This window comes from Neovison vison, chromosome 4 (assembly GCF_020171115.1).
Source record: "Neovison vison isolate M4711 chromosome 4, ASM_NN_V1, whole genome shotgun sequence".
Taxonomy (NCBI): domain Eukaryota; kingdom Metazoa; phylum Chordata; class Mammalia; order Carnivora; family Mustelidae; genus Neogale; species Neogale vison.
Window position 1 is genome coordinate 49065856 of NC_058094.1, and position 12631 is coordinate 49078486.

At 37.5% G+C, this 12631-nt stretch overlaps 1 protein-coding gene across 2 annotated transcripts in view; it reads right to left on the bottom strand.

Moving 5' to 3' along the window:
- Positions 1-12631, bottom strand: part of WWP1 (WW domain containing E3 ubiquitin protein ligase 1) — a 112148-nt gene that overhangs the window by 17403 nt on the left and 82114 nt on the right. For both annotated transcript variants that reach the window (XM_044245365.1, XM_044245364.1), the window contains exons 15-20: positions 9887-9962; positions 9709-9780; positions 7824-7912; positions 4012-4171; positions 894-1027; positions 661-801 (exon numbers count right to left, since the gene is read on the bottom strand). In XM_044245365.1, coding sequence (XP_044101300.1) covers positions 661-801; positions 894-1027; positions 4012-4171; positions 7824-7912; positions 9709-9780; positions 9887-9962 — 672 coding nt within the window. The remainder of the gene's footprint in view (positions 1-660; positions 802-893; positions 1028-4011; positions 4172-7823; positions 7913-9708; positions 9781-9886; positions 9963-12631) is intronic.

A 12631-nucleotide genomic window follows, 5' to 3' on the forward strand; every position in this document is an offset into this window, starting at 1 on the left:
CATCTTGGTTGTGGTTAGTTTTTGGTCACTCTTATATTAGAGCATGTTTAGGAAATGGAGATTTAGATAACCATCATTACAGAGTATGTGAAGAAAATCCATATGGTGCACAATCATGGAATTCAAGGGAACAGAGAGTTTCAAGACAGAGGCTGTGGCAGGTACTGTGAAAAGACTAGGTTAAAGAGGAAAAGTGAGCTGGAAGAGGAACTGAGCATCAGCCTGCTGGGCACAGGCTGGCTGAGGAATGGGCTTCGCTACTACCTGACAGAGCACCCTGGGTGCTTCATTTAGAAATAAAGAAACTGCACAGTCTTTGCAAAGCCCTTTTTAGCCCTAAAGTTCCATAAATTTTGATCTGGACAAAGGTTAGAATGCTTAGAGCAAGCAGAAGTGAGAAAGTGTCTTATTTCAAGAACACTGAAACTGTCGAGAAGAACTTAAATAAGGCAAAGAAGTTATTTTAGTACGTTTGAATTTTTGAGTCCTGTCAGAGTAGAGAGCAAGTGACAAAAAAGGATAAATGGAAGGAGGAATGGATGTGCAACAGCTTCCCAGAGGAGTGAATATGGGGTCAAATTAAAGGCACAGACAGAGGAGTTAGTTCTAACATACTCCAGAAGCTCTAGAGATTAAGGTCAATCAGATGTATCACCTTACCCGATATATTCATCTTTGTTCTCCTCAGTCACCAGGATATTGGAACCTCCTAACTTCAGGTCATGCGAAGTAACCTTTCCCAAAATTTCCATGTCAACAGAAAAGTACATTTCTAAGCCACATTCTTCAATGTTGTTATCTCTGGGTGATACAAATGTATATCAACTAATTAACATGGTATCTAAATTGGCTCCAAGAAAATGTCTTTATTGAAAGATAAAAAATCTTCAAACCTTATCCAGATAAGGGAGTTGTAAAATTCAGTATCAATAGATTCCAAATCCTTAATAGTCAGTTTTTTACTTAGCATACGCTTGTAGAATGGTAAAGAGAAACCAGTATCAATAAACTTCCCATGAAAAAGTGCCTGCCAAGAGAAATAAAAAATTTTGCTTAAAAATTTATAAAACAGTATTTTTCTTATTCAGAGCACAATAACAGAAATCATGAGGCTTCACAAGCCAAAATAAGCACTTAATAAAAGTAACCAGGATAAATCATGAAAACCAAAATATTATGCAAAATGCTAAGTATGAAACACAAATTACAGTTACAGGACTTCAAACACTTAACTCTATCATGTCCTATCAATAACTGTCAACGAGAATGGTAAAAGAACAGTACCAAAACCCCACTCTTTCTATTATGTTTTATAAATTAAATTGGCCTAAATGGATGCAGAAATACAGATGGAGCCTCAGGGCTCCTGTGCATGCACCTGGCAAAACCGACCCCATTTGCCTTCCTCCTGCTCTCAACAGCCAACACAAAAAGCACCAGACCTCCTCCTCACACCCCGACTCTCACCACCAACTGCCCATCCATCTCAATATCCAATTCCATTTCTCACACCTCCCTAACTCCCAAAACCATCTCTTATGCTTGCCTTCTAAAGCTCGTGATCCATCATTAACAAAATCCCCCCCACACTCCTTCCCTGAAGATACTTTAGCATCTTGATTTAACAAACACCTAGCATTTTTCTGAAGACTTTGCTTCCATCCCAAGTTCTCCCACAGGGGTGCTGTTTCTTTCCCATCCCCCTCATGTCAACAGGCCTGGAAGTAGGGCAGGTGTTGCTCATTACTCATTCCTTCTCCCCAAATCTGCCCATCTTAAAGTTCATAGCTTCATACTTCCTTGAGTGGCTCATGGCCACTTCCCTGCACCCACTTTGCTGCCATCAACCCTAGATCTCTGAGTTTCTCCTTATTATGCCCTCAATGCTGTGTTCTTCTACACCACCATCATAATTTTAGACATTTCAATATCTACAATGATGATTTGCTATTAATACCCTTTTTAGTCCTTTCAGTAACCTTAGTCCTCTTAGCTAAACATTTTTAACATCAGATACTGTTACTAGCAATAACAGCATTCTTTCACAAACTCAATTTTAACCATCACCTAATTTCCTAGCTTACTGCCTTTTGTAGTGATATTTGTAATTTCTGATCCCCCTTAGATCTAAACAATACATGCAACCTTATCACTATCTCTCAGCTTCTCAACAAAGTTATTATCTCCTTCAGTTTCGATTCCATCATCAAATCACTAAAACTACTCCAGTGTACACCTTCAAACCCAGCCTCTCCTCAAAGAAATTCTGGCAAAACCCAAAGCCCAGGTAAACACAACCCTTAACCTACTGCATGCCTATGCCTGGGTATTGGAACATGCTAGAAATGCAAACACAACCATGCTGACTAGTTCATGACCAACAACCTCCAGCAGAACTTTGTGCTGCCTGATTAACTGTACTTCCCCACTGTACCCTCTCTCCCAGGGGACTATTATTCCTCAAATACTTTTCCCTACTCCTCACTCTGAGCTAATGATCTTGCTTTCTGTATCACTGAGGAAACAGAAGCCACCAGAAGAGAATTTTTGTGTTCCACCACATCTACTCACTACTAGCATCTGAATCTATACACTCTATTATCGCATATTTCTATGTGTGCACAGATCTCTTCATCTCTCCTACTCATTGTCACTGCTCCCATATTCCCTATCCCTTTGACTTCATCAAATTCTTTCTTCTCACTTATCATTATCTGCATGTAAATATTTTATTCTCATGACATTCCCTGCTCAAAACCCTTTTGTGAATTTCCAGAAGTCTCACACAGTATCTTTCAACCCCATCTCCCACCAAATTCTCTCTCATATACTCTGCTCCACACATGCCATTTTTCAATCAAAAATATAATTCTCAGTCATTAAGCGGCTGCCTTCAGCTTAGGTCATGATCCCAGAGTCCTGGGATCAAGTCCCACATCAGGCTCCCTGCTCAGCAGAGACCCTCCTTCTCCCTCTCCCTCTGCCTGCCACTCTGCCTACCTGTGCTGTCAAATAAATAAATAAAGTCTTTTAAAAAAACAAAAAGAAATATATAATTCCACATTGGAACCTTTTTTTTCTTCCTGTTCCTTTATGTCTAGAATGTTACTCTCCAAGATATATGCATCATTCAATCCCTTCCTTTCACGTTTCTGTTCATGTGTTACCCCCCCGCAAGAGTCCACCTCTAATCAGGCCATATAAAAAAGCAACATTCCTTCTCCCTCTGCACATACTTGTGTGTTATTCTGTCTCCCTCTGATAGAATTTAGATCCCTGAGAGCAGGGAATGTGTCTTTTTATCATGGTCTCATCTCTGTCATACAATGATACCATAGTCGATGCTTAATAAATATTTGCTAAGTGAATAGACAGAAAGTACAAATAAATACAACATTTCTGAAAAGACAAGAGTCCCCCAAGAGTTTCTGCAAAGCTCTAAGAACTCCCAAAACATCAGTCAAGTGCAATTTTTAATACAACTCAGATTTTCTTTTTATTCAGAAGTAGTCACACCGTAATTAAACTTTAATTTATAAAATGAAAGGACTTTTTAATTATTTTTTAAAAGTCTCTTTTTCCCCCCCAAAGATTTTATTTATTTATTTGACAGGCAGCGATCACAAGTAGGCAGAGAGGCAGGCAGAGAGAGAGGAGGAAGCAGGTTCCCCGCTGAGCAGAGAGCCCGATGCGGGACTTGATCCCAGGACCCTGAGATCATGACCTGAGCCGAAGGCAGAGGATTTAACCACTGAGCCACCCAGGCGCCCCATGAAAGGACTTTTAAAGACTAAGTGGCTACATTGATAATCCTTATATTCATAATCTTGATTTCATACAGGTACTCCAAAAATACAGTACTCTCCTTTCTAGGCAAACTTCCTTGGTAACAAAATGTGTGAATACACATAACCAAGGATAACATGGATCATTAAGTTTTCTCCAAAATACTTCTGAAATAAGTTTTAAATAAATAAATGAATAAATAAATAGAAGAAAATAAGAACTTACCATCGCAATAAAGCGACCAATAAAACAGAAGTATGAAAGATGGTCTGGGTTAATGGTTGATGCTGGATTTATTTGAAGACAATAGTTGTTCTTGCCAGCATACTCAAATAAGCAATACATGGGGTTCAAAACTTCATGTGAAAGCAAGAAAAACCATTCTCTAAAAGAAAATAGTATTATTTTTTAGCATTCATACACACATGAATTTAAAAACAAATCTTAGATACACCCATACACACATCATCTCTCTGCTCAACAGCCTTTCATAACTCTGCTGACCAATTCCTTAGCCCTCCTGTTAAGTCCTTCTAAGATCTGGCCCTCTACTCAGTTACCTGCAGTTCCTATGATGCCCAACTACAAGCTTGGTGCTACTCACAGGTAACGGGCTTATTTTCTCTGCCACACTTTTGTTTGGGTATGTCTCCTCAGTGTCAACTCGGCCTCGGTAGGTCCCACTTGCTTTCAGTCCAACTGAGACTCATCCCACTTTCATCATATTTGTTTGTATCAATCACTGAACGCTTTGTGGTACTGTGATAACAATCACAATATTATTCATTTTCCTGTACATGACCTGCCCATCAACTAGACTAAAAGCTCCTCAAAAGCAAAAGCCATGTGTTCATATACATTTTTGTATCCTTAACTCCTAGGCATTCTAGGATCTACCTAGATCGGTTTTAGTTAAGTATCTGCTGCTGATACTGACATATCCAGTACTGCTGCTATGCAACAGTTTTAGTTTTATTGCCAACAAATTACAAATGGAACTAAAACTAAAAACATGGCATCTTTAAATGTGATAAGCATTCTGTAACGTATCACCACCTACTTCCCCTTATTTAGCAAAGTCTAATAATGAAATCTAACTAGATAAAAGATTAATAATTTATATCACAAAATAAACCCAATCTGCAAGACTTTCAATAGTAATTTCTTCTAAACAGGGTTCCAAGCTCAAATGCTTATAGTGATCAGTACACATGGCTTCTTTCTCTGTATGGGCTTCGCATTCTCTACTTAGCCACAATCCCCCCCATTAAGGAAAAATTCTTTCTAGGCAGATAATCACTACCCTTAGATGACAGTGCCGTGGTGTGCAGAGTGAAAAAGTGTACCTATCCCACAGGGCTGAATCAGCTATGCAGATTCAGCCAACTGATGCCATGTGAGAAGGTGGGAACGTGGGTCTAGGGTTTTTAAAGAGAAGCCAGAGGGACGCCTGAGTGGCTCAGTTGGTTAAGCAGCTGCCTTCAGCTCAGGTCATGATCCCAGCGTCCTGGGATCGAGTCCCGCATCGGGCTCCTTTCTCAGCAGGGAGCCTGCTTCTCCCTCTGTCTCTGCCTGCCATTCTGTCTGCCTGTGCTCGCTCTCGCTCCCTCTCTCTTTCTGACAAATAAATAAAATCTTTAATAAAAAAAAAAAAAAGAGAAGCCAGAAATCTTCATTCTTAAGCATAATCTAGTGATTTTCTTTAATGCTGTCAAATAATGGGAAAAAATTTAAAATCACAATGGGATCCATTATTAGGCAGGCTAAATCTGGCCTGGAAGCCCATTCACAAAAGTTTTTCTAAAGCTTTAAAATACCATCTCAGAAACTGCCTGACTGGTAGAGACGAGAATCTTTTCCTAAACAAAATCAACTAAGAAATGATAAACACCAATTCACAAAACTAAATCCAGTCCCAAAGTAGTAGTTGAACCAAGTGACTTCACACTGTGACAAGGCTCAGGTTAAAACAGGCCCCCAGGGGAAAGGACTGACAGATCTGTGATAATGGGTTCAGACGCAAAAACAAAAACAAAATGAAAACCTAGAAATAAACTTTCTAGTTGCTGCAGATCACTTTTAGCAAACAGCAGCCCAGAGAAAACTGAATATATTAAAAGAAGAAAGCCTGTACTTGGTATCTGACCTTTATACCCTGACATTGAAAGAAAAGAAAGAAAAATTGTAACAAGAAGTGGAAGAGTTCACTTTCAGCATATCCTTTACTGTACCCTCAAATAAACTAAAGAGATAGTAGAGGTTAAAAAAATTATGAGACAACAGATGAGGTAGCAGAGCCTAGAGAAGAAAATGAAGAAAACAGTAAAGCCACTAATGAAGAAAAATCACATTAGAAGCAACAACATGTAGGGCAGTACTGCATACAGTGACATGAGGACAGGTTTGAGAAAATCAAAACAAAACTGAAAAGAAAGATAAAAATAATCAGAGAAAAGGTGACAGACATGTAAGACTGACAAAGAAGATTCCACATACCCATGATTGATGTTCCTGAAGAAAAATGGAACAAATGGAACAGAAAAAATATTCAAAGACATAATAGAAGAAAATTTCCCTTAAGTTAAGAAAGATCTTAATATGTTCCTAAGAAAAGATATAAAACAATCAACAATGAAATTAACGAACTTCAAGGAAAAGGACGGTGTGGGCATCCAAAGGAAAAAAAAAAAGTTTCCTACAAGGGGCTGGCCTTCTACTTCACCTGCTGTAACATTCAATGCTAGAAGACAGGGAAGTAAGGTCTACAAAGTGGTGGAGAAACTACTGCTGCATAAGAAATTTGTATCTAGTGAAGCTGTTTATATACAAAAGCAACAGAAAACACATTTTCAAACATGCAAAACTAAAGGAGTGTATCACCCTTGTGAACTCCTGAATAAATGAAAACATGAATCAAATTTAAGAATTCAGGAATAAGAAAATCATGTTACCGAGTAACTGAATATATGCATTAAAACCCTCGAAACATGAAACTAAACCCAAACAGCTGAGGTGACTTTAAGTACAGACAAACACATGAATGTTACAAAGTCAGACACTGTAAAAAATAAAACCGTATTTCATTTCTACGGTAGATCTTTTTAATATCTGAACATTCCTGAAATTGAGATAAATCACAATAGATGTGATATGACAGGTAGTGTTTCTTTTCTGAAAAAGCTTAATAATGGACTAGAGAAGAAAATATGCTAATTAACCAACTCTGATAATTCCACAAATATGCTCCCATCTATCTCTTTTTACCCGCTATATAGAAATTGTTGAGTTTGTAATTCTGTACACCTCTGAAATACTAGTTTAAAAAGATCTGTTCCTATGAAAAGGTTTAATACTTTTAAAAGGTTTAATGAGGGTGTTCTGCTAAAAAACAAATTGTTGTCAAATTATATTTGGGCAAAGCAAAAATTTTTACAGTTATTCATAAAAAAATTAAAAATTAAAAGGATTTCCCACTCATATTGCTTCACATTTTCTACTGTTAACAATGAATGTATTTAATGAATGTGAAAAACTATTCTCAAAAGGACTCAGACTGGATTAAAACAGAAACATAAAACATTGTTACATAGTAAAAATTCAGAAACAACCTTATGTATGCTGATCCATTAGTTACGGTATCTACATAAAATGTAATATTACACAGAGAAATATTAGCACCATTAAATAAAGGAGTAGTATTATTAGCTCCATATAAGATATGAAAAGATGTCCATGAAATACAAAACAATAAAATGAAGTTGCTATATTGTGCATATTGTATGATCAATTCTGTTTAAAAAAACCAGCAAATACGTATTATACTACACATACATACAAATTTTTATAAATGCACAGAAAATGTATAGGATAACCACAATAGTTATAGTAATGCTTACCTCTAGAATTGCACTAATATTTTTTGTTTTTTAAAAATAACTTTGGATTGCTACTGAAAAAATGTATGTTTTCAAGAATACATCCATTGCATACAATGGAGACATACTTATTTCAAAGCAGATGTATGTTTTTTCTTTTACCTTGCTAGACCACCATAATCAAGTCCTTCTTCTCCTCTAAATATTACATATAATCGCCTTCTCAAGTCATAGGGTTTTAATGCCATAATCTAATTAAAAACAAAAACATGGATACTTAAAACACTCATATACAGCATAAGCTTCTTCCAAAACAATTCAATTTAAATTTCATCTGCATTTCCAAAGTTACACAGTTCCTTATCTCATACAACAATGCCTTCAACTGGGGATCAGCTGATGTGTTCCATGAACTAGTAGATATATTATACCTTACTCTATTAAGCTTTCTGTGATTCACCTTCTAAAATCTCTTTCCCCTCTTCTACTATTAAATGGTAGTTCTACTTTGGGTTAGTGGCAAGGAGTGACACAGAAAGCTTTTAAGTTTATAAAATATTCCTTCCCCTGTTGCTCCTCAAATTTTACCAAAATCTTGTAAAAAGTGATTTGCAAATTTTTCAACATTTGATGAGAAGCAAAAGAGCTTGTTTTGGGCCCTGCTTATAGCACTATTCCATTTCTCAGTACTAAAGGAACTCAGCTAAAGCAAAGGATTTATACAATACATAAACCCAATTTTCATAATCCTTAAAAGCTTACAGTATGATTCTAGCAAATAGGCTTTACTTCTGGATAAAAATTACTTCCACCACACATGTCAAAACCAAAGCCAAAACTACCATGTCTGGGAGACAGCAGAGCTCACCAGCAGGACTTCGCCTCATAGGGAGTCACGCTTATCAAACAGACCCTGCTTCTCCCCATACCAGAGAACAAAGCAAAATAAAATCTTTCATGAATCTGGATGATACAAACTTACTACAAGAAAGCTCAAACAGCTTATAACAAGCTAGGAATTTATTAAAACTCAAACCAAAAAAGTTTTGGTAACAGCTGTATTACGTATCTTGCCCAAATTCCAACAGCTAGTAAAGTTAGATTTGAACATCTCTAATTTTTGAGTGCCGCTATTACATTTTGGCTTGTTTATGTAAAAATCGCTGTGTACCTGTATACACAGGGACTTTCAGTTCATCACTGTAATACTTTGTGGGGGGGGGCAGAGAATGAGAGACTTAGGAAAATTCTCCACATCAGAAAAAAAGAACTAATGTTTTGATTTTTTATCTTTAAATATTCTGCAGATCATTCAGGAAAGGCAGAAACATTAGATTTAATTCATTCACCAAATGTTTACTGAATACCTGCTATGTGCAAGGCACTATTCTAAATACTGAGCATAACAGCAATAAATGAAGTAGCTGGTGTTCCCATGGGAGCTCTAGTAAGGGAGACAAAATGGGTCATGTGGTGCTACGTGTTACTGAAAAGAATACATAAAGGGCCAGAATGGGACTGTTCCTATGAAAAGGAACAGAATGGGAGGTGAGCAGGGACTCCCAGAATGGGAGGTGAGCAGGGACTCCCATCTTCACTAGTGTGGCTCAAACGAGGTCTCTCTGGGATCATAATCTTTAAACTGAAACCTATAGGAGGTAACAATGAACATTAGGATTACTGAAGGGATACTGATTTAATTTTAATTTGGTAGTATTATCAAGACTTAAGTTTGAGTTAATGAAGTCTTAGAAAGTAACTGTCGGAATGTGTCAACTTGTTCCAGAAGCCTTTTAAGCTTCATTTAAAATGGACTTAATGGTACGCGTTATCTCAAAGGAATGTTGTGAGGATGAATTAAATGAAATGATACTCGTAAGATGCCAGTGCCAAACACATGGCAATCACTTGCTACATGATGGGGTTTATTACGACTATTATTATAAGGGACACTCAGTAAGTGGCAGTCATGGTTTAAAATTTCTAAACCCTAACTCCCTTTATATATATAGAATATAATTGTTTATTCTGATAAAATCTTCCTTACCTGTTGGAAGGAATCTTCAAATAGTGTCTGCCGGGATACATTGATCTTTACATGACTGGGTAGTGCATTAGACTAAAAACAAAAATAATACCATGATATCATGTATGGTGCAGTAAAGGTAAGTATAAAGATAAGACTAAATGATTATGAACATAAGATTTATTTACCACTGTAGTACCTGGCACAAATAACGGAAGTGAGCAAGTTTCCACCTAAAGCTGCGTTCATAAGCAATCTGTGGACCACCTTTAGTTCTAAAGGAAAAAAACAAACAAACATATATTAATCTGAAATAAAATTGGATATATAATATTCAGTATGAAACTGGAGTATACCAGAATCCTAGAAATGACCACAGGAAAGTTACTTGCTGGGACAGCAGATACATTTGTTGGGCCAAGAGGCTTGCACAGCTCGGACACACACAAAGAGCAAGATCACATGCATGTATGGGTCTTTTGTAAAGAAGTCAGTTAAATGAAATATTCAAGTTTATTACTGACTATTAAAAAAAAAAAACAACCCTCTGATAATACTTAAAACTAAGGAGGACAGAAGCTCTAGGTAGAAGAGAGACAAGAAAGGAAATTCTACCATAACTTATACCTAACCTCAAACTGAAAGAAACACTGCTGACATGGTATGCAAAGCAAAAGCAATTTCTAAGAACAAGTGACATCCAGGTCACACAGCTCAACTGATCGCTGAGGGAAGAGGCAGAGTGGGTGGTATGGGGGGACAGGTTCAATTCACATTGAGAAGGCCTGGGTATTCTGCCTTTTGAGGGAGAACCTAAGATACAAGCACAAAGACCTTTCATGATCTTAGGGAACATTTTGGAATGGATGGAAATGTTGTTAGGTTCAAGTGAATTTACTGAACAAATACCTGTGAAATATATAGTATTACCTGACATTCTTCTAGCCAATGAGAGTGTTATTTGTTAATAAAATCGGTAACAAAACCTGTTTTTGTGGAGGTTATATACCAATGAAGGGGACAGACAAGATACAAAATAAGAAGTAGACTATATATGCAGTGTGTTAGAAGAGGATAAATTTTTTTTTTTAAGATTTTATTTATTTGACACAAAGAGGTAACAAGCAGGCAGAGAGGCAGGCATAGAGAGGGGAGGGAAGCAGGCTCCTGGCTAAATAGAGAGCCTGACACGGGGCTCAATCCCAGGACCCCGAGACCATGACCAGAGCCAAAGGCAGAAGCTCAACCCTCTAAGCCACCCAGGCACCCCAGAAGGGAGTAAATGTTTTATCACTCCTGCTCCTCAAAGAGGAGGAGGGAGGGAGAGAGAAGGGAGAGAGAGACAGGCAGTGTAAAAAAGATATGGAGTGGTACAGTGAGAAGTTTAAATTTCTGAAATGGTGAACAGTGCTGAGTTCATGGGCAAATTAATATTTGAGCAAAAAGAGGGAAGGTATTAAATCATGTACATATTTGGGGAAAGAGCAGAATAAAAGCTACGACCCAGAGGTAAAAGCCCAGGTACTTGAAGTATAGCTAGGGGGCCCGTGAAGCTGAAGGAGAGTGAATGAGGGGAGAAAAGAGAGATGAAATTGAAGCGGTAACAGGTCACATTCTATAAGGCTGTGGAGGCCACTGTGAGGACTCTCCTTTTCACTCCGAGATGGGAAATCACTGAGAAGTTTTTGTGTGAAGGAATGACTTTATACTCAATAGAGGGAGAAAAAAAAAAAGTCAATCCTGTTGCTGTAAGGAGAATTACATTATAAGAGGTGTGGTAGAAAGCAGACAGACAGAGGCACCACTCCAGCTGACCATGTGGTGGCAGTGGATATGGTAAGACCTACGTGGATTTTGGACATACTCTCAAGCTGAGGTAGCTAGAAATGTATTGTGTCAAATGCTCCTAAATTAAATGAGACAGGAACGCAACCAACCCCTGAATTAACAATTAACAATGGTGATGGAGATCACTGGTGTCCTTAACAAATTCAGGGTCAGTGGAACTTCCTTATAGTCTGTTTGAAAGAGAAATTAGAAACAGCAATGTAGAAATAATGCTTTCAGGTACTTTTTCTTTAAAGGCCAGCAATAAAATGAATTTTCAAAGAATTAATTTAGAAGGTAAAATGTTGTGTTTTTATTTGTTTTTTCATCTAGGAGAAATACCAGTTGTGAGATTTAATTCAGTAGAAGAAAAACTGATGATGGAGGATAGCAAGATGGTAACTGCTGGAGCAATTAAATGGGAAAGAAGGGGGAAATATCCAGAGTGCCAGCAAAGGGACTGGTCTTTGATAGCAACAATGACAGTTCATCTACAGGATCAAGAAGGAAAACAGATGCTGGGAGGTGGGCAGATGTGACAGTAGGAATAAGCAAAACAAACAAAAAAACCCTTTTATGGTTGCTTCTATTTTCTTCGTGATGCAAAGATATCACACCTAAGAGTTTAAGGATGAAGGTGAGCTCTATTTTAACATATTTTTATCTGGAAAATTCAAATGTGTTAACATCTCATTCCTTTATGAATTGTAGTACCATAATATGCAGTTAAGAGCACAGACTGTGAACAGACTGCCTTGGTCTGAAACCAGCTCCATTCCCTTCTGTCTGGTTTTGCACAAGTTAGTTATGCTCCATAAGCCTCAGTTTCGGCACTGAAAAAGGGGAAATAATAGTATCTCTCTCAAGGGGTCGTTGGGAGATAAAATGAGCACTTTATACAACACTCGTAGAGCACTATGCGGCACATAGCAATCACGAGATAAATATTTGCTAGCGTTACTATTAACACATCACCTGCTACAAATTCCTTCTCTAGTAATGTAAAGCAAAAATGGGTATACCAGGCTATTGCTTACATAGGTTTTCTTGATCCACAAAGTACAATCTGTTGCTAAACCTGAGGCTAAATTTTTAGTATATGTGCTGCAGAAGTGAG